General features: G+C 38.3%; 1 protein-coding gene across 2 annotated transcripts in view; it reads left to right on the forward strand.

Annotated features, from left to right (window-relative positions):
- Positions 1 to 22,774, forward strand: part of ZNF277 (zinc finger protein 277) — a 108,840-nt gene that overhangs the window by 61,983 nt on the left and 24,083 nt on the right. For both annotated transcript variants that reach the window (XM_055314700.1, XM_055314701.1), the window contains exons 3-5: positions 868 to 956; positions 1,232 to 1,314; positions 22,681 to 22,772. In XM_055314700.1, the coding sequence (XP_055170675.1) occupies positions 868 to 956; positions 1,232 to 1,314; positions 22,681 to 22,772 (264 nt within the window). The remainder of the gene's footprint in view (positions 1 to 867; positions 957 to 1,231; positions 1,315 to 22,680; positions 22,773 to 22,774) is intronic.

Genomic DNA, 22,774 nt, shown 5'->3' on the forward strand with positions numbered 1-22,774 from the left:
GTAAGTTCCATCCCTTCCAGGGATTTTTCTTTTTCTGTTGTAAGTTTTTTGGTTGTTTTTTATCAACCATATAGCTTGATAAACTGTCAGCTATGGAGTCAGCCTTTCCATGTTCCTTCTCCCCATGAAAGAGGCTACCTTCTCTTCTTGGTACCATTTGATAAATGAGATGCAGTTGCCAATGTAAATCGTGTTAGATAAATGGGAAGATGAACAGGTTGTTAAACCGTTTCATCTTGCTCCTTCTTTCCTCAGGCAGTGCAGGTCTGGGTGTTACACTTTGCTGGGTGCTTCTTCTAACTCTGCTTATTAGGTACAAGAATTGTAAGCTTGGCCATTTTTCCAAAAATCTGCCTTGTTTCAGATACAATGTGCACATGCAAAATTTTTCTATCTTGTCTTAGAGGTATTTAATTTAGGCTAACCTCTCATTGCATTATTTCTTTTGCCTTCAGTTCTTTTTATGTATAAGATAACCACCCAACTTTCAATTTCTTGGAAATGTGTGATAAAGCCTATTTAATCATTGTTGCATTTTAAATTCACATAAACTTAGATGTGATTTCTAAAACCTTCATTATCACATAAAAATAATTCATTTTAACTTTCCCATATGCCTATTTATTGAATTTGGGGATAGTAAAGTTTAATCACGTCCATGCCTTTACAGAGTAATTTCATTTCATTAAATATTTATTTCATATTTCTAAATGCGCTACTGCCTTTCCATTTGTAAATTTTCTAGCAGTTATCAGTCAACATTTGATTTATTGTTTTGGGATAATTAAATGGTCTTATAAAACCCTGTCACTCTACAGTAAGTAGTATATTGTCTTCTTACCGTCTTTTCTGTTTGATTATTCTAAGGTACATTTTATATTGGAGGAAAAGGTTCACTGAACAGCCCATTACAGATTTTTGTAGTGTGATAAGAATCAATTCCACAGCTCCCCTTGGTAAGTATACATCTTAGCTACCATCTTTTCCCTACAATCCAAAAATTCAAAGGAATAATCATACTTTCTTAAATTAGAATTCTCTCACTTTCATGATACCTAAAATTAAATTGCCCTGTTTATGTTGCCTAACTTCAATAAAGCTAAAACAGTACTGTATACCAGAAGAGACATCCTAATGGTCATACATATATGTATGTTTTTTAAAGGAATAAATTCTTCTGTAAAAAAATGATAAATATCATTTCTCCTTTATTTTCCTAATCTCTCAACAGAAGAACAAGACAATTACTTTTTGTTATGTGATGTTTTACCAGAAGATAGACTACTTAGAGAAGAACTTCAGAAACAGAGACTGGTAAGAATGGTTTTAGATGATAAACAATGTTGGAAATATATGCAAAATCATTTTTGTTATTCTTTTTTGTTTGTTTTCACTTTTTAATCTGTAAACTTTCAAACATACACAAAAGAGATAATACATAAAAATCTTAAAACAGAAGGAAAGTATACACTTGATTGAAGATTAAAGCGTTTCATGTTAAAAATGCAGTGAGAATTTTTGGCTTTGTTTTTCTTCCTGGATTATCTCTAAAATAACAACAGAGCTTACACATTTAGTGTAATTTTAGCTGCCTGGCACATGCTAGGGTTCAGCAGTCGTGGAAAAATGCCCTCAGCTAAAATTGAGTTGAATTAATTAACTTTTTTTTTTTCCTCCTCTTCACTGGAATGTGCTATGCACTAGCACTTCTTTTATTCTCCTTTATGAATTAAGCATATGGTTTGATCATAGTAGCCTTTCTCACTTTCAACTTTAACCATAGCAAGCTAATTTGAAAATCTCAGCATTTTTGGTCTTTAAAAAAGTAACAACATATACAAGTGTGAAAATTTTTATTTTCCTAAGTTGAACAGAAATTGGTTCATTTTTTTTAAAGTATGCAGTTTTCCATTATTTGTGATTTAGCCTCAACAATTACTTGAAAATAACTTGTTCCTCCTTTGGTGATTACCTGGAAGTGTTCCTTGTGTCTTTGGATTTGGCTAGTGTTATGACAGAGAGCTGTGATTTCAGTGTTTCTGCTAAATCCTCAAGGCATCTAAGAAAATAAATTCTATCATAGTCATAGGATTTAAGAAAAAGTCTCCTGAAGCACATTATATTCTGTAAACATCCCATATGATTATTTCTCACATAGGAAGAAACGATATGGTTGGATTTTGATTTATATGTCAAAAAAAGTATGCTTTTACTGTGGCAACAAACCCAGTAAGTAAACAGGACTTCTTAAGTCTTTCTTCTTTCCCTATTGTAATGTCTTAAGAAATCTGCAAACAAGGATGAATTTGTTTACTTGTACTTACTCATAATTTTTTATTGCTTTGAGTTTTTTCTCAGTTACAGTGGCTTAATCAAGAATGATCAAACTGAACTATTCCTGGTACCTCCAAGGATTTCTTTATATCAAACTACTGTTTCAGCCATTGCTAGTGCTCTGTACACAAAATCTACTATGTATCTGCAGATAGATTCAGTTCCTAGAAATAATAGATGTATAAAATTTAGGTGACCTTTTAAGATTCTGACACCAGTTTCAACATGTTTTTCCCCCCAAGCCACTAAGCAATTCTCCAGCACCAGCTGGATGTCCTACAATTCAACTCAATTCTAATGCTATCTGCCCAGAGATATTATCAGATTCCACAGATTGAGGGCTCAGTCCCACAAAACTGTCCACCACTTTAAATGACAATTTCAAGTCCAGGTTGTTACCTCTGCTTCTGACCCACTGACAATAAATCAGAGGTTTCCATGATCCCCTCGCCCTGACCTTAGGTTTGATTAATTTGCCAAGCAAATTCCTCTAGGAAACCAGTTTACTGTCTACATTACCAGTTTATTTACAAAGGATATCCAAGAATATGCGTAAATAGCCAGATGAAGAGATACATGCATGGGATGAGATCTCAAGCAAAGGAGCTTCTGTCCCTACAGAGTTTGGGGCCCAGTAAGACAGCACATGGACCCTTTCTGATTCATCAGCCTGGAAGCTCTCCAAACCTTGTCTTAGTGGGTTTTTTGTGGAGGCTTCATTACTTACACATGACTGATTAATTCATTGACCTTTGATGATTGAACTCAATCTCCATCCTCTTTCTCCTCCTAGACAGGAAGGAGGGCTGCTGAAAATGCTTACCCTCTCATCACATGGTTGGCTCCACTGGCAACCATCCCTCATCCTTCGGTTACTTGTGTGCTTTTCAAAAGTCAACTCATTAACATTCAAAAAAATACTTTTCTATAGCTCTGGACACTTAGGACTTTAGGAGCTATGTACAAGGACAAAGACCAAATATGTGTTTCTTATTAAATCACATCACACCTTCTTACCAACTTTATAGTCTGACTAAGTGATAGTGTTAGGGCAGCTAAACAAAGTGTGAAATTATAGTCAGTTCATATATACATATATATTTGTTGAATTCCTGCTTAACTAGATAATCATACAAAGGAAAAAATGCAAGGCATGGTTCATGTCATAAAAGAGCATAAAGTCTAGAGAAAAAAGGCAAATATGTTCTTATCTCAGTACTAGCAATGATAGAATATCTTGTAGGGCTTGTGAAGATTAAGTAGATACTGCATATAATATACTTAGAACAGTATCTGCCACATAGAAAGCACTCAATAAATATTGCAGACAAATGACAATAATAATACTAGGTCTTAAACTATGAAATGGGTTTGGGCAATTGGAGAGTTGTGAAAATGGGAGGAAAAATGCATGTGGACCTAAGTAAGTATTCAAGATGTCAGGAAAGTTGATTAAATCCAATCTGGCTAAGGTAGAAAGATTTGTGGAGGAGGAGTATGAGATGGATTTAATGATATGAGATGGAGCTGAGTTGTAGAAATCCTTCAGTGCCAAGAATATTGACTTGGTAGTGAAGACCCATCGATGTCTCATCATTGTCTATGGGAGTGAAGAGGAGAAAAGATGATAAGTTCAGCTATGTAAAAATCCACTTAAAGCTGACAAACTCGGGACGCCTGGGTGGCTCAGCAGTTGAGCATCTGCCTTTGGCTCAGGTCATGATCCTGGAGTCCCAGGTTCGAGTCCCACATCGGCCTCCCTGCATGGAGCCTCCCTCTCCTTCTGCCTATGTATCTGCCTCTGTGTGTCTCTCACGAATAAATAAAATCTTTAAAATGAAAAAAAAAAAAAAACTGACAAACTGGCAAAGAGCAGACCAACATGGAGATATGGAAAGAAGCTGACAATTACTAAGTGCCAGCCATATGCCTTGCCTTGCCTTAGGTCCTTGCATTATGTCAACCACATGCAGTAGCTATTAAACGCTGTTCTGTTCATGAGGGAACTGTGTCATAGAAAGACTAATTTTCCCAGGACCACATAGTGAACAAGAAGCAGAGATGGGACTTTAAACCAAATGTGCTTGATGTGTGCCTTTTTAAGGAGCGCCATGCCAGTCTACTAGTAATTTATTCTGCTTCCCATACACCTTCCTCTTATTCTGGGAACAGCTCTGTCATGGACGCTCATAGTCTGACAGGTCTGTGTAAGTAGGGAAGGGATTCAGGCTAGGATTGGAGTTAAGGGAAAGCAGAGGAGATTTACAATAGGCTACCTCTGGGAATCATGGCTAGAGAATCATTAAGAAAAGATTTGCCAAGTAGCAGAAAGCTGGGTTGAATTTACAGTTAGCCATTTCATCACAATTTTGTGCCCTATAGTTATGAAAGCATGAAGATAGTGTAGGTGATCTTCCTTTGGAAGTTTGGGACGATGACAGAGTAGCTCTCTTTTATGTATAATGAGCTCTACTTACCAGGAACAAGCATTTCCGAAAAGAAGTCCCTATGATCAAGTGGAACAACTTTGAGCAAAAGTAGTAATACACCTTTTTTCTTCCATTAAGTACAAGAACTTTTTCAGCCCCTTTTAAGAATATGAATTGCTATGCCATTCCTGAAAGGTGCTTTGTGTAGGTTGTCGTGTATTGGAACTCTTGAAGAGATTTTATGCCCTTGGTCCTTATTCGCCTTCTAAGAACTCCTTCCAAGAATCATACACGCAGAGGGTTAAGTCACTCATTCTGCCACAGCTTGGTAGTTTTTTCTTTGTTTGTTATTGGTTGTATTTTATCAAACGGTTTCTCTTCATTCATCAGAGTTTAAATCTAGCTTCTGGAAAATGTAATTTAAACCAATTAAGTTGCGGCGAGATGGAGTAACTGGGTGACGGGCACTAAGGAGGGCTCTTGATGGGATGAGCATTGGGTGTTATACTATATGTTGGCAAATTGAATTCAAATTAAAAAAATTTAATTGATTAAAATTAAAGGAAACCTTTTAAAAAATAAATAAACCAATTAAGTTGCTTTATGGTACTAGATATATAATGTAATCTATATTTAATTGAACTCAGTTTAATGTCAATAGGATCTCAACTCAAGTCCATGAGGGAAGCACCCTCAAACTGGAGTACTAGTGTGACATTTGCTCTCCTGATTTGCATTAATGCTAACTTGCATATGGATTATATTCTTTGGTATTTACTCTTTTTTTTTTATTATTATAAATTAATTTTTATTGGTGTTCAATTTACCAACATACAGAATAACACCCAGTGCTCATCCCATCAAGTGTACCCCTCAGTGCCCATCATCCATTCACCCCCACCCCCCACCCTCCTCCCCCTCCACCACCCCTAGTTCATTTCCCAGAGTTAGAAGTCTTTATGTTCTGTCTCCCTTTCTGATATTTCTCACACATTTCTTCTCCCTTCCCTTATATTCCCTTTCGCTATTATTCATATTCCCCAAATGAATGAGAACATACACTGTTTGTCTTTCTCCGGTTACTGTGGCCAAGTTCAAAAAGGGTGTTGCCTGAGTTCTTTGGGATTTTGATGGAGTCTTGTCTCACATTTAGATCTTTCATCTATTTTGAGTTTATCTTTGTGTATGGTGCAAGAGAGTGGTCCAGTTTCATTCTTCTGCATGTGGATGTCCAATTTTCCCAGCACCATTTATTGAAGAGACTGTCTTTCTTCTAGTGGATCGTCTTTCCTCCTTTATCGTATATTAGTTGAGCATAAAGTTCAGGGTCCACTTCTGGGTTCTCTGTTCTGTTCCATTGATCTATATGTCTGTTTTTGTGCCAGTACCACACTGTCTTGATGAACACAGCTTTGTAGTACAACCTGAAATCTGGCATTGTGATGCCCCCAGATATGGTTTTCTTTTTTTAAAATTCCCCTGGCTGTTTGGGGTCTTTTCTGATTCCACACAAATCTTAAAATAATTTGTTCTAAGTCTCTGAAGAAAGTCCATGGTATTTTGATAGGGATTGCATTATACGTGTAAATTGCCCTGGGTAACATTGACATTTTCACAATATTAATTCTGCCAATCCATGAGCATGGAATATTTTTCCATCTCTTTGTGTCTTCCTCAATTTCTTTCAGAAGTGTTCTGTAGTTTTTAGGGTATATTTTGAGAACCATTTGAATGGTAAATGGTTCTCCAACCTTTTATTTTCAGGTTGTAGGTGTCCTTCTGTCTAAAATGAGTCTCTTGTAGACAGCAAATAGATGGGTCCTGTTTTTTTATCCAGTCTGAAACTCTGCGCCTTTTGATGGGGTCATTAAGCCCATTCACGTTCAGAGTTACTTGAACTTCTTCTTAAAGGGGAGTTTTAAGAGTCCCCCTTAAAATTTCTTGCAGAGCTGGTTTGGAGGTCACATATTCTTTCAGTTCCTGCCTGTCTTGGAAGCTCTTTATCTCTCCTTCCATTTTGAATGAGAGCCTTGCTGGATAAAGTATTCTTGGTTGCATGTTCTTCTCATTTAGGACCCTGAATATATCCTGCCAGCCCTTTCTGGCCTGCCAGGTCTCTGTGGAGAGGTCTGCTGTTACCCTAATATTCCTCCCCATGAAAGTCAGGGACTTCTTGTCTCTTGCTGCTTTAAGGATCTTCTCTTTATCTTTGGAATTTGCAAGCTTCACTATTAGATGTCGAGGTGTTGAACAGTTTTTATTGATTTTAGGGGGGGATCTCTCTATTTCCTGGATCTGAATGCCTGTTTCCCTTCCCAGATTGGGAAAGTTTTCAGCTAGGATTTGTTCAAATACATATTCTGGCCCTCTGTCCCTTTCGGCGCCCTCGGGAACCCCAATTAAACGTAGGTTTTTCTTCCTTAGACTGTCATTTATTTGCCTTAATCTGTCTTCATGGTTCTTTAATTGTTTATCTCTTTTTTCCTCAGTTTCCCTCTTTGCCATTAACTTGTCTTCTATGTCACTCACTCGTTCTTCCACCTCGTTAACCCTTGTCGTTAGGACTTCTAGTTTGGATTGCATCTCATTCAATTGATTTTTAATTTCTGCCTGATTGGATCTAAATTCTGCAGTCATGAAGTCTCGTGAGGCCTTAATGCTTTTTTCTAGAGCCACCAGTAGCTGTATAATGGTGCTTCTGAATTGGCTTTCTGACATTGAAGTGTAATCCAGATTTTGTAATTCTGTGGGAGAGAGGGCTGTTTCTGATTCTTTTGAGGTGAGGTTTTCCTTCTAGTCATTTTGCTCAGTGCAGAGTGGCCAAAAACAAGTTGTATTGGAACACGGGGGAGTATCACTGGTCCGTCCAGCTGGTCTTCTGGGGGAGGGGCCTGTTGCGCTGATTTTCAGGTGTTAGCACTTGGGGGAGCTGCTCTGCCCCTGCCTGCTGCAGGGCTCAGCGGGGGTTGTTTACCCCGTCAGGCCCCAGGAGGAACAGTCGCAGTTGCTATGGCAACTCTGGAAGCCTGGATTCAGCCTCCGCAGGAACTACAGGGCTCGGGGCTCTCGGTTCTCCGTCCGCAGGGCCTGGAGGCTCCGGGGCGGGGCCGCTGATCTGCTCAGCTCGGGGCAGGAGCGTCCTCGCTGTCTCGGGCCCTCCCGGCCTCTGCTTGTCCCGGGGGAGGCCGGATCCTGGGCTGTGTCCCGGCGCCCTGTGTTCCGGGGCCTGCGCTGTGGGATTCGCGCTCCCGCCCTGCAGCTCCCTCCCTGGAGCCGCTCCCGAGCCCCTCCGAGCTGCTCCGGTCAGTCCCTCCGTGCGCGCTGCAGCCCTTAGGGAGCTCGGGGCGCTCCCCCGGGGCGCAGGTGTCTGTTAGTGTCCCAGGGAGCCCGAGGGCATCCCCGCCCTCCTGGGTCCTGCTCCAACTCCCTGCGAGCCCCTTTCCGCCCGCCCGGGAAGGTTGGTGCAGCTCCTGCTCCTCCGGGACGGGGCTCTCCAGTCCTGGGGACACTCGCCCCGGCCTCAGCCCGGCTCCTCGCGGGCCCCTCCCCCTCGGAGGCCTTTTGTTCCTTTATTTCTTTTTCCCCGTCTTCCTACCTTGATAGAAGCGCGGACTCTTCTCACTGTAGCGTTCCAGCTGGTCTCTCTTTACATCTCAGGCCGAATTCGTAGATTTTCAGGATGGTTTGAAGGTTATCTAGGTAATTTGGTGGGGACAGGTGATTTGGGGACCCTGCTCTTCCGCCATCTTGCCCCTCCCCCCTTTGGTATTTACTCTTGTTTGGAATTCTCAATAAAGCATTTATTTTAAATGCCTTTATATGCTTTGAGTTCAAATTGACTTTGTCATTTTTTTGAGGGCAGGAATTTTGTCTTATATTTAAATATTCTTCAGTAGTACTCAATATATCACTAAGTTCTTGTTGGTATATTTCCCCTAACTCCATTTTTATTTTTAATTCCTATGTGACTAGCTGAACGTATATAGAGTTTAAATCATTCACTTGAGGTTACCAAAGCAGACTTAAGGCTAGAACCATATTTCTTTTTCCATTTTCTTCCAGACCTCACTGATTCCTTGTGACATTTCTGAGATTTGTATGTGTTCCCAGTTTTCTTTTTGAAAAGCTTGATTCCTATTTAACACTTCTTTGAATTTTTTTATTTGTACTCAGAAGGGAACTACAAAATTAGGAAAGATTCTTGAGCGTTTAATAGCTTGTATACCTTCCTTTCTTTAACTTTCTTCTTTAAAAGTGTTCCCTTGGACGCCTGGGTGACTCAGTCAGTTAAGAACCCAACCCGATTTTGACTCAGGTCATGATCTCAGGGTTGTGAGATCAAGTGTCGCATCAGGCTCCACACTCAGCATGGCGTCTGCATAGGATTCTCTGTCTTTCCCTCTGCCCCTTCCCCCACTCACACTCTAAAGAAAGAAAAAGGTCTTTTTAAAAATAAATAAAATGTTCTCTTGATCTCATCATTCTACTTCAGTATCCTCCAAAGGATACCCTTTACCCTCTTCTCTCTCCAGTGAGTATATAGAAGTTTCTCAGGGTCATTCCCTCCTCTAGGCTGTGCACTCCCATAACTACTACTACAGTCCTGATAGCTCAGATATTGGTGCTGGTGCAGAGTAGGTGGTCAGAATAAATACCTATTGATGGAGTTCATCTACAACTTTCATGCTGGCTCACCTCTAAACCCCAGTTCTAACTTCCCTTAGGTTAAACTTCTCCATATGGATTTCCAGTCAACACTTTAAGTTGAATGTGCCTATGACATATTCCTTTCTCTACTGAAATTTGTGATCTGCTTATGTTCCTATGTAATGAATGGTACCACCATTCTCCTAGTCTTTCAATTTGGAAATTTCTAGGATCATCTCTAACTCCTGTCAGTTCCACTTCTAAGTCCTGACTTCATACCCTTCTTTGTAATCCTGATGCCTTTTTCTTACCTTACCTATGGACTCACCTCTCCGGTCAATTGACATTGCCTCCAGAATTTTAATGTTAATATGTTAATATAACTTAACATTTTAATATTAAAATATATAACAGATCATTTTATTGCTAAGCCTGCATTTCCAGTGTTTATGTATCTTTCAATTACCCAGTGTCCAGCTTATTCATTTATTGAATAAATATTTGTCTTGCATCAGATAGTGTTTTAAATGCTTTTAGTCTAGCAGTGGATGAAATAGGCCACAGTCCCTTGCAGGCCCTTGTAGAGAACACACTCTAATGAAAACTACTTGTCTCACATTTACTTGAGTGTATTAGGTACATACTGGACTCTGCTTCATCAACCAGGAATGCTAGCCCCACCAATCCACCTATATAAAACACCCCCCCCCCAAGATACTGCTTAAATGCCACATTTTCCACAAAAGCTTCCCAGATGCCATCTATGAGAATTAATAACCTCTTCTGAGCTCTCTTAATGTACTATTTTATTTGGCTTTTCAATTATAGTTAGTTGCTTAAAAATCTGTCTTCCTTACTGTGATAGATGCCTGTTAAGGTTGGGAATGTCCTGTTTACTTTGTATCTTCTCTGAGCCTTGGTCATAAAGGTTTAACTTAAAGTTAATCCTCAAGTATTAGTGAGGTATTTCTATAAAACTGCATAGTCAGATCTCCCTGATTTTTAGGAGAGATACAAAATTGTGAGACAGACATCTTTAATCACTGGGTTATACCTTAGCATTAAGAAGCACTAGTTTTTCAATTGCCCTATAGAAGAAGATGATGCATTTGTAAGCTCTCAATAGCAAGATGTAACTTTTAATGAAATTGGGATAAGGAGAAACATCCATTTAACTGCATGGAAGTTTCTCTCTTTTTTTTTTTTTTGTAATCATTCTTATGTCACCTTGAGCAGTCATTCATGACAACTACAAATATAACAATTTAAAAAAATTTTTAATTTAAAGATGTTTGATTTTGTGCACCTCGACGGTTCAGTCTGTTAAGTGTCTGCCTTCAGCTTAGGTCAGGATCCCACAGTCCTGGCATCAAAACCCGCATCACATCAGGCTCCCTGCTCAGCAGGGAATCTGCTTCTCTCTGTCCCTTGGCCCCTCTCCCTCAAGCCTTCTCCCTGCTCATGCACACTCTTTCTTTCTCTGTTCTCAAGTAAACAAAATCTTTTCTAAAAATAAAACTAAAAATGTTTGATGTTAATGCTACTTTATATATCCCACCTCCTCCCACAATAGCACAACAAAATGAAATTCTGTATCTCCCAATAAGATTTTGTTTCCTCATGCCACTTTTCTTCATAGATCTTAGAAGTTTTTAGAAAAGGATTAAGTTATTTTCTATTGATGTCTTCAAAGTAAAAGGTCAGTTTGCATTTATACCTTTCTGGCATAATTCCTACCCTTGTAGCGCACACCATCTAATTGCAACTAGAATAACTTTTCCAAACATAATGTGATATCTCCATAGATCTGTAGTATTATTAACAATCAACAGAGATCAAGTTAGCTAAAATGACCACTGAGCAATTTTAGCCTTCAGATTAATGTTTCCATTTAGGAAATAAATATAAACTCAGTATGAAACTATACTAAACTGAATCCTAAAGTTTACCACTTTGAACACCTTTAACAGAATTAATTTTTTTTTTTAAACACATTGGCTGTATAAGGCCAGTAAGGCAATATCATTATTTCTGTTTAGATGGAAAAAACAAAGTCAAAGTTGTTGGGAGAAATGTTCAAAGCCACAGTTATATAATGTATAAAATAGGAAGGGAAGCAACGCAGACTCCTACTATTTCCCAAACCCCATGTGCCATTCTTTTTCCAATTGTACCAGGATCTTTTATTCAATTAGATCTTAACTTCTATAAGCAAAAGTGACATTTTCTAAATTGACATTTATTGCAATGAATAAAAATGAATGAGTGGGACTTAGATGCATATGTAAATAAATAATAGTGTTTTGTTTCTTTTGCTAAGTTTTTTTTTAAGAAAATCTAATTTCCTACTTTGTTATCCTAAGTCAGTGGTAAATAGTAGATTCTTATTTCTTTGGGCTTAAGCGTCTTACATTTTCTTTTAAAACTTGAATAGTGTGTTTTCAGAGTTTTCCCTATCTTTAAAGAAATATAGGGGTATATCTGACCTTGAATTTATCTAAGAAAATGCTTCCACAGGCAAGGTTATACTATACTGATCCATGCCATGCCATGCCATGCCATAGCTGTCTCTCCTTTTAGTGGAAGAGGGGAACATTTTGCATTCTCCTGTAGTCACCTTTCTATTTTTAAAATCCTCCTCTTCTTGCCTCAGCTAGAATCCCTCATATCTTCAGTACAATTTGAAATTAGGCTTTTCTAATTTTCATGTGTTTAACTCTTGCAATTTTTTTTCTTCTGTACTTTTTTTTTTAATTTTAATGGTCTGTTCCATGTTAATGGTTACCTTTATGTAATCTTTTTCTCTACTAGTTAATTCTTTTAGATATTCTGTCTCTCCTGTCAATTCCCTTCTCTTCAGGAGCCACCGCAGTACAACTCCAACTGGAAGAAAAATACTGTCTTTCTATCCTGTGTAGCAAGCAGATGGTTGTTGCTGTTATCATTGCTGTTTCAGAAAGGGTGGGAGGTGCTGATGTCTTTCAAGAAGGTGGAATATTAGTCACATCAAACCTCGTGGATTTGTGGGAGTATATCATAAACCAGTTAAGAAATTTCTCTCTGGCTTTTTTGTTTTACTGTCTTGCTTTAGTCATTGACATATCTTTTCTCATTTATTTATTAAGATCCTTGATATTATTGTCAAAGTTAACTTTTTATCAGCTCTCATAAAATGCAGGTTTTATTTTAAGAAACAGTATATGTAAAAAAAAAAAAAAGAAACAGTATATGTCATTGATAATCCATGCTTTAATATAGTTATTCCTGCCTCTACATGAAGAGGTGTGTTTTTAAGTATAATGAATGTATTATACGGGTGCCTTACTAACATGAATTCAAAATGCTCAAGTCATCAGATTCTGGCAGACAGACATATTTGTCTTTCCTGGGGCTACCTAGCATTTTTTGACACTTAAAAAGGAATCCTTTAGGGAGAATACATACCTTTTTACTTGACCCCTGCTCAAGAGGGTTTCTAAAATATTTAAGTAAGTTGCAGGCAAATTCTGTTCCGAACATGGTTGAAACTCTACATCAATATCTTTACACAAAATTAATTCATTTCCATTTTACTTTGTTAATCAAACTTGTTTTCCATTCCTGAAGTTGGTGGAAGTTTACTGAGCTTTTTGTACTTTAATTTCCTCATATTGAGTTTTTACCTTAAAGGATGTGATAGAAAAATAAGCCTTCACCATAACTCTGAGATCAAAATGAAAATACCATGCTTACTATAAGAAGATATGAGAAATGGCAGAAAGAACAGAGAGGATGGTGTTATTTTTTTTTTATCCTTCCTGATTCTGAAACAATTTAAACACCATTTCAATAGTTTATATAATGTTCACTACTCATTCAGTTCATATAACCCTAGTATATCAAATTTTCCAATACTTTCAAATTTATTTAGAATAAAAATCCAGACCCCTAACCAAGATCCCAAAGGTTCTGTTACCTGTTTCTCTCCCCCTCTCTGGTCACCATATCCAGCCACATAGCCACATCTCTATCTCCATTCCTTAGACACACCAGGTTCTTTCCACCATTACTTGTTGTTTACATTTGCACTTGCTATTGACTCTCCTTGGAACGCTATTCTCCAAAATCTCTTGGCTTTTCTGAAGAATGAGGGAAGAGTTTTTGGAGAAGCTGATATCCAGGGTAAGCCTCTAGAATGGAGCTACAGACAAATGAATGCTTTGGAAATTCTTTTGGAAGATAAAGACATTCAGAGTCTTTCAACTGACTGAAGTGACTTAGGAAGAATTGGTTTCTGTAAAGGGTTCACGTTAGCTATGAGCTATAAGATAGACACTCAAAACTAAATATTGACTGATTAATTTACCAAGAACCTTTTTTTCTCAGGGAGTATGAAGGATTTAAACCTATTCTTAATTCCAGATTATGACCAAAGAGAAGGCATAGATCACAGTGCCCAGTATAATACCAAACCTTCAGTTAACCTTTGGGAAATTTTTGCTGAGTAAATGGCATTTGTTTTAGCCAACTGGAGTGTCCCAAGTCACCTGTTTTCACCAAAAAACAATATAAAACCTTCTCTATGTTAATTTTAATTCATTTAACTTCTTTGAGGGGAGTAGGGATGTGGAGAACAGGAAGTAGATAGCAAACAGACTTCCATGGTTTCTTTTTTATCACCAGAGATAACTGAGGCACCATTCTCCATGCCTTGATGTCAGTTTCTCAAAGGAATGTTAGCCCCGAATCTCCAGTGCTGTACTTAGAAGCTGCAAATGTTCACACTCTTAAAGAGAAAAGGCTGATCAGTGTTCCATATGCATTAGGGGGCTTTGCCATTTGGTATGCAGTCTGGGTTCTGGTATTGTAACTAAGTCACTTCAAAAGAAAGCTAGTACTTTGTGACTCATTTATAACAACAATACAGACCTTTTTCTGGTCTGACAAATGTAATTTTTAATATTTGTTACTTTTAAACCTCCATTTTTTGATGATCTCCTGTTTCATTTTTTGCCCTGAACTTATATTGATGGCTGAAAACTTACAAAGATCTAAATTCTCAACCATTCCAGGTTTGATTTTTCTGCAAAGTTTTAACTCCTCTAAAATTCCTAAATACTCATGTTAAAAATCATCCCTTTTTTTGAGGGGATGACCTTTTGTAACCCATCATATAAGTAAAGAAATGTGCTGATCCGGGGACATACAGGGGAATAGAATGACCAAGGGAGGGTGCTGCAGGTCTCTTTGTCTACCTTCTCTCTCTGCTATCATCCCATCAAGTTGTGGCAAACCTTCATTTCCATAAATTTTAATTTTTTTTAATATTTAAATCCCTTAACTCCAAAATACATCCCTATAACTTGCTTGAATCTAAGAGAATGCATTGTAGAACTTGCTGGACAAACTACAGGTTAGGGTCTCCTGGGCCTATCTTCCTATCCAGCTCTCCTACTACTGAACGCTGTTGTACAGTCAGAAATAACTCAGGAATGATACTTATTTCTCAGCGTTCCTGCCCTCTCCCCTGGCAGCAATAAACCTCTGCTTTCTGGTAAGGCAAGGCTTGGGGCCTTCCCCCAGCAGCTTCTGGCTTTTGCTCTGAATGCTAAAGAATGGTCCCGGGAAGCATCGTGCCTGCTCACCGTTGATAGGCTGTTGTTCATATTTCTTTCCCCTACACCCAATCTTCTTCCTGAGAACTTGGAGGAAACCCATGGAGAAGAGCTGAACCGTTTTGTGGCCAGGGTTCCCAGGGACTTAACCTTCAAAAACTGTGAAACTTCAGTTATTTTCTTCTACTTGCCTTTTCCTCACATGTTCTGTCAAAAGGGGAAATGATTTGTGTGTCCCTGTCTCTCCTGAGGGAGGTTCATTGCTTTTTGGAATTCAGTTTGTCTGGTTGCCTTGTGACTTCAGATTTCTTCTTTTCCTTTAAAAATAATAACAGCTCTGTTGAGATATAATTCACGTAAATACAATTCACCTTTTTAAAGTGTACAATTCAGGGGTGCCTGGCTGGCTCAGTTGGTACAGCATGTGGTTGGTAGGGGTCATGAATTTGAGCTCCATATTGTGTATAGAGATTCTTTAAAAAAAAATTAAATGGGGCACCTGGCTACCTCAGTCAGTTTATGTGTCAGACTGTTTATTTTGTCTTGAGTCATGATCTCAGCATCGAGGGATCGAGCCCTGCCTTGGGCTCAGTGTTCAGCAGGGAGTCTACTTGAGATTCTCTCCTCTAACTCCCTCTGCCCCTCACCTCCTTTCCCCCACGCTCATGCATATCCTCTCTCTCTCTGTCTCTGTCTAAAATAGTAAGTAAATCTAAAAAAAAATTTAGATAATAAATTAATTAAAAATAAATACAGTGTACAATTCCCTGGTTGCAAGTATATAGATTTTTGGATTCAAAGTAAGGAGTGATTTTCTTTTTCTTTTCTTTTTTGATTTTCCAGCTTTTTTTCATTGTAAAGATATTCTCTGTGACTTTCTTTTTTAAGATTTTATTTTTAAGTAATTTCCACACCCAACGTGGAACTCAGACTCACAACCCCAAGATCAAGAATTGCATGCTCTACCTACTAAGCCAATCAGGCACACCTCTGGCTTTCTTTATCCTAAGCAGGGTAGCAGAGCAGAACTCCTCCTCCCCCCTCTGTTTTATTTTAATTAATATCTTAGTGATTAAGTGCCACTTTTGGTTAAAGTAGATTTTCCATTCACAGAGTTCAAAAAGACACATGTATTTGTCTATTGAATGACAGACATAGCTCCAGGAGACAATTGACTCAACTAACTAGTTATCATAAATAAATTCTAAAACCTATTCTTATTTGGTACCCAGTCTTGATCTTTTAACCAAATTGTTAGTGATAAATATATCGATAAATTGTAGTATTTAGTTACCTTAGTATATATTTTGCCTTTGTCTTTGGAGGAGATGCTAGCAAATTATGTCCCTCATTGCCAGGTGTTATTTGGATAATATTCTGACTATCCTCCACCCACTCATCCAATCAGGGCTAGACAATTGGTGACACCTTACTTAAAATTTAATCCATGCTAAAAATTATGACCATGGTAAACAAAATACAACTTTAGAGACCAGTAGTGGTGTCAGAAGGATGGAGTGGGGATTAAAAGTTATTTCTTAGGGGATTTTTTTGTCTAGTTTGTGGCTATTCTCTTGAGTCATTTTGAGAAATAATTAAATGACTTGCCATGCAAGATCCAGTCCATGTTTAGGATTATGCAATTTCTATGAGAATATCAGCCCACGTATTTCCTCATTACCTCCTAAGACCTGTGGCTCTACATCCAAGTGAGAGCTAGAAAAGCAACATTCCAGGTGTTTTACTGGAAAGACAAAGTCCAAATTATTACCAACCAATATTTATAAAAACCACATTCGGGAAAACTTTTTGAGTTCAGTAGTTTTTCTAGACAGTCTTAAACTTTCAGCCTCCAATCAGGAAGAGGCAGGCATCTGTACTGCATCCCAGCAACCCTCACCCAACCCATCTGCACTTCACTGAGTTTGGAATGTACTTTGGCATGAGAGTAAACTTGTTTTGAGGATCGTTATGAGAACAGTCCATGTTGTTTAGTCTATTCCAAATATATTGTCCATTATATCACATTATATACCTATTGTCAATGACTTCTAGCTCCCCAGAGCTAAGCTAGACTTCAAAAGCAGTCCCCCACACGAGACTGTCCTTACTTTAACACCAGCCACAAGTGAGGAGACCTTCAGGCCACCTTCATTTGTGACCAGCTGGCTACAAATTCAGGGGTTCCCACTACACCACAGCCTCAGAACTCAGGAAACCACTGTACTTAGGATTATAGTTTTATTAGAAAAATAGATACATATCAGAATTAACAAGAGAGATACATAGAGGCCTGGCAAAGTCCTAAACACAGTTTCCATAGTCTCTAGGGACCTGTTGCCCTCCTAGCACATCAATATGTGACAATGCAGAGTACTGCCAACTAGGAAAGCTGACCTGAGCTTTGGTGTCCAGCTTAATGATTGATTGCATCATTGACCACATAGCTGAATTCAGCTACCAGTTCTTCCACTCTTTCTGAGGTGAGACTGATGTGGCTCAAAGCCCTAACTCACTGACCACGTGGTTGGACTTTCTGGCATGGCAGCCTCCATCCTGAGTTATCTCATTAGCATTAGCTATCAGGTGCTGTCAAAGGGCTCACCCTGAATAACAAGGACACTAGCCACTCGAGAAATGCCAGGGGTTTAGAGGTTACCTCCCAGGAATAAGGACAAAGCCATCACAAACCCCTGTCTGATCTGTTTCCCTTATCTAGGAAAGCTGATAGCCAAATTTGGGGTCCATCTTTATGTTTGAATTTGTGTGTGTGTACTTATTCATTCATAGCTCTTATTTTTATTTTTTAATTTTCAATTTATGTGTCCATCCTACCTAATACTTTCTTTCTTTTACTCTCATCTTTATGCTGCATTGTTTTATAGCTGCCTGAAATACTTACTGGGCCAAGGAGGAGGTGTAAATGAAATAATACCAAAAACCTCAGAGAAAGTAGGGAGCACGAGGATAGGAGATCCTTTGGAGGCTTTGGGCCACCACTCTGACTTTAGTAGGGACATACTTTGTGTTCTCTATTGAAGGAGCTCAGCTGGGCTTCTAAACCAAGAATGCCTAACAGGTTCTGTGGTGCTGCTGCATGTGATGTCAGATTGGGAAGGAACCTTAGGAGTGTGTTTTTTGTGCTCATAGTCACTCATACAACCATTCAATCCAGAAACTGTTGTGCATCTGTTATGTTAGTATCTATAGAATGCTTTTAGTATCTATAATTAATAACATCAGCTTTAAGTTTTACTTCCTGATGGTAATGCAAGCTGTCTCCATTGGATATATCATTCTAAGCATCCGTTTCTGCTTTCCTGTATACCACTACTTAACTAAATTGAGATTTTTCTAAATTGCTTTTTCCTAAATTGCTGATTTTTATAACTTTCAGCCTAACTCACATTTCCATTTTCTACCTATATATGTCAATCCCCTATGACTATTGAGTGCCATCTGCTCTATCTGCTGTTTCATTAATGTTTCCTCTGCCTTCGGCTTATGAATAAAGATGAAAGACTCTGCACTGACCCTTTTGCTGCCATTCTTGACATTTTAAACCAATTAGACAAAAAAATAAAGCTTGTTATTATGACTCCTTGCCTAATACATAAGCTGATCTTGTATTCTTATAACTGTGGTTTTTATCCATGCCTATTTTGTAATGAAAATTCTATCGGATTTCATCAGATAAGTTTGAGAATTTCAAACATATAACATCTGTGACTTTCTCTTCATCCCTCTATTCTATAAATCCGTGAATAAAATCTAGTATGCCTACCCAGCATGGGATTTTTTTTTTTTTTAGAAAAATAAAACCACAAAGCTGGTGGGCTTTGATTTATATATCTTTGTGTTGCTGTCTATGATTGTCTGTTAATATCATATTTTTTTGTTTGAGAGTAAGTTAAAAATGTATGCTTGAACTAATCAGATATCAAGCTTAACAAAAGAAAAAGGAAAGAAAAGAAAAACGATTTTTCTTGATTGACTTCTGCTTTCTATTTATTTCATTTATATAAGACTTCTCTTATTTTAAAATTATCAAGCCTAGGAAGAGCAGAGAATCCAAATAAAACTAGTCCTTGTGTTCATTTTTCCTGGAAGAGCAGAGAATCCGAATAAAACTAGTCCTTGTGTTCATTTTTCCCAGTTATGAAATTCTTTCCAGATTTGTTAATATTAAAATGAGAAAAGTTTTATGCAAATGAAATAAACAGAGGAAGAAAGAAAGCAGAGTGGAGCAACAAATGGCTTAAGTTGTTCCCCTTGGAGGAAGATCTAGAACGAAGTTTAGAAAGAGTTTGTGGGGATCCCTGGGTGGCGCAGCGGTTTAGCGCCTGCCTTTGGCCCAGGGCGCGATCCTGGAGACCCGGGATCGAATCCCACATCAGGCTCCCGGTGCATGGAGCCTGCTTCTCCCTCTGCCTATGTCTCTGCCTCTCTCTCTCTCTCTCTATCATAAATAAATAAAAATTAAAAAAAAAATAGAAAGAGTTTGTGTTGTAGACAAAAGGCAGATCTTTAAAAAAAAAAAAAAGCAGATCTTAATGGAATGAACTTGGGTAGAAATTAGAGTTGTTTGGGGCCTGCAAGATCAGGAATGATGGGGGGCACTCCAGAGTTTTTGTCTCTTCTTGTGGTTGTCGATTGTGCAGGTAAACTAGCTGAGAGTGCACAGTACCCTGCCATCACCATATGAGGGAGACCCCAGAACAAAACAGCCTGGTTTTAGTTAACTTGCCATTAAAGTGATTTTGCTTGTTGTCCTATCTATCCCATGCTGCCTCAAGTATACCAAAGTGTAAATTAGGCTCTCCTAAGAATAATTTATATCCTTTCTAATGTTTACATTGCACATTTTGCAATATAGGGTCAGTTGATTAAATTTGGCCAAAGAAAACCTTAGATGGCTTAGTATCACTCTGATTTAGATTCACAATTGTGTTTGCACTGAGCCAAAACCAAGGAGATTATTAAGGTGAGTAAGATTTTTCTTTAGCCAAATGGATTAGATCATCACAAGCTTGAGAAATGTGAGCCAGAATGGTGACTCTTAATAAGCACTGAGTCTTGTGGACCGAAAACAGGAGCAGGCCGAGAAAGTACATGCTCCGTCTTACTGTACCAATAGAGATAGGATTCTTTATCAAAAGCTTTGTTGGCTGGGTTTTTGTTTTTGCTAACAAAGTTGTTGATGCAGAGCTCTGAAATGTGTTGTTTTGTTTATTTCGTCGAACTGTGCATGTTTATAAAAGTTCAGTTTCCTTTAACAACACCCCTTTTCTTTGACTTCTGTCCTTTTCAGTTTTGACATAAGGTTCACTTAAATTCAAAAAGCAATAATTAAGATGGTCTGATAAATCCACCGTAGCCCTTTTATTTCTCTAGCTTTTATCTATCCACTTGCTACCAGCATAAAGCTTTGGCCTTCATAAATTTAAAAGTTCTTCTATTTCTTTTATATTTGCTGTATGCCTAAAGTGTGAGCAAGGTCTTTTCATTCTCCATGTCAGAACTCCCAACATATTCCAGTGCTATAGCCTCTGGAATCTCTACTAAGCTTTACAGCCCTTGGAAATTCCTCCAGCAGGACTCATAGAGTCCTTCTTTGTACATGTACAGCTCAGTATTTAGACAAAGATCCAAAGAATCCCAGTACAGGTTTCTTGAGCTCCCTCTCTTCAGCTCTCTTCTCTCTAGTACTTTGTCTCACAAAGTGTACTCACTATAGTATCCTGAACTCCAGGCTTTTTTCCCCCTCTATCCAATGAGGTATCTACACCTCATTTGGGTTTCACTTCCCTATGTTGCAATTTGAAAAATACTACCCAGCAGAAAACTAGCAGTGTATTATTTTATTTCATAAAAATATATGAAGCAAGTTATTTTATGGTAGTTTTCGGGGGAAGGGGAAGTGTGATATCCATTATTCCATCATGGTTGAAACCAGTTCATTGAATTGATTTTTATCATGGCAACCTTAATTTTGGTTCTTCAAGTGAATTAGTATTTCTAGATGTTTGGTGATACATTTCCAGAAATGCCACATAGAATGTATTACACTTCTAGGTATTATTTCATTTTATGCTATTCTATAAATATTCACAGAAAACAGCAATAAACTTTATAAAATTCCTATTTTGAGCTCCATGTATACGAGAAGCTAGAGAATAGAATGCCTATTATAAGAACAGCATAAAGACTTTCTTTTAACTTCAAAGAATTTTCAAATCCCTTCAGAAGACAAGGCAGACAAACAGTTAACAAATATGATGGTAATAAACCGTGGAAATTGGCATTGGCTGGATAACAATGATATCCAACATGTAATGACCCATGCACAATTTGAACTCTTTACATAAATTACCTGAGTTAATCCTATAAACATTTCTGTGAGATAATATTTCCATTCTCATCTAAAAAGTGAAAAAACTGATGGGGTGCCTAGGTGGCTCCATCGGTTAAGTGTCTGTCTGCACAAGTCATGATCCCAGAGTCTCAGGACTGAGTCCTCAGCTGGGCTCTGCTTCACTGAGAGCCTGCTCCCCCTCCCCTCCACCCCATGTGTGCGCGCTCTCTCTCTGTCTCAAATAAATAAAAAATTTTTAATAAAAAAACTGATGATTAAAAATGATAAATAAAATATTGAGTAGCACTGAGGGCCAGAGTTCAAATCCAGGTCTAGTGTTTCAGAGCCAGAGCTTGTGACCCTTTTTTGTTGTTGTTTTTTAAGATTTTATGTATTTATTCATGAGAGAGGCAGGGACACAGGCAGAGGGAGAAGCAAACTCCCCACAAGGACCCAGATGTGGGACTCAATCCCAGGACCCTGGCATCACGCCCTGAGCTGAAGGCAGACACTCAACCACTGAGCCACTCAGGCGCCCCTCGTAACTCTTTTACAGTAGTCTGGAAATGGCTGCATGATAAAAATGCAAATCTTAAGTTACAGGTTAAGATTTGCAACAGGCAGAAAGCAAAGAGAAATAAAATGACGTCAAAAAAAGATTATATGTAGAACCACCCTGATTGGAGCAGGTGTTACCAAAGCGTATTTAAAATTATTTACGTTGAAGAATGATAAGATAATTGTGTAGGAAAGCAGTGTTCGGAAAAGTGTCTGGGAGCACAAAGAAGGATGGATGTGATGAAAAAGGGATTGAGATCAAGGAGACACTCTAGGAGACTTATTTATAGTAATCCAGTGACTGATTAAAAACTGGACTCAGGGTGATGGCATGGGTAATGGTGGAGAGAAGTCAAAAGATGGTTCAAGTGAAAATTTTATCAGGACTTGATTACGAACTAAACTGAGAAGTTACAAAAAGGGGCAAATCAAAAAGCCCAGCACATTTTTGTTTGAGGAAGAGGCTGAGGATGGGAGTTAGCTGACAAAATCAGGAGGAAAACCGGGATAGGGAAGGGTGCTGAGACCCAGCTGACTGAGTTTTCTGCATAGTTCCCCAAATGGATTGTCTGTCAGCATTTTACAGTGTAGACTTGGAGTTTTGATTCAAGGACAGACATGGAGAAATTTGAAATGTTGTCAGTATTCATATATTCCCCCTTGTGCTTCTTCCCCAGATTCCTCCCATCCAGACTGTAACATTTTCCATTAGCTAACTGTACATTTATTAAGATAATATCAAATATCTGTTTCTACTTTACAGAAAGAAATTCTGGAACAACAGCAGCAAGAAAGAAATGATAACAGTTTTCATGGTATTTGTATGTTTTGCAATGAAGAATTTTTCGGAAACAGGT

Source organism: Nyctereutes procyonoides, unplaced genomic scaffold, assembly GCF_905146905.1.
Source record: "Nyctereutes procyonoides isolate TBG_1078 unplaced genomic scaffold, NYPRO_anot_genome, whole genome shotgun sequence".
Classification (NCBI taxonomy): Eukaryota; Metazoa; Chordata; class Mammalia; order Carnivora; family Canidae; genus Nyctereutes; species Nyctereutes procyonoides.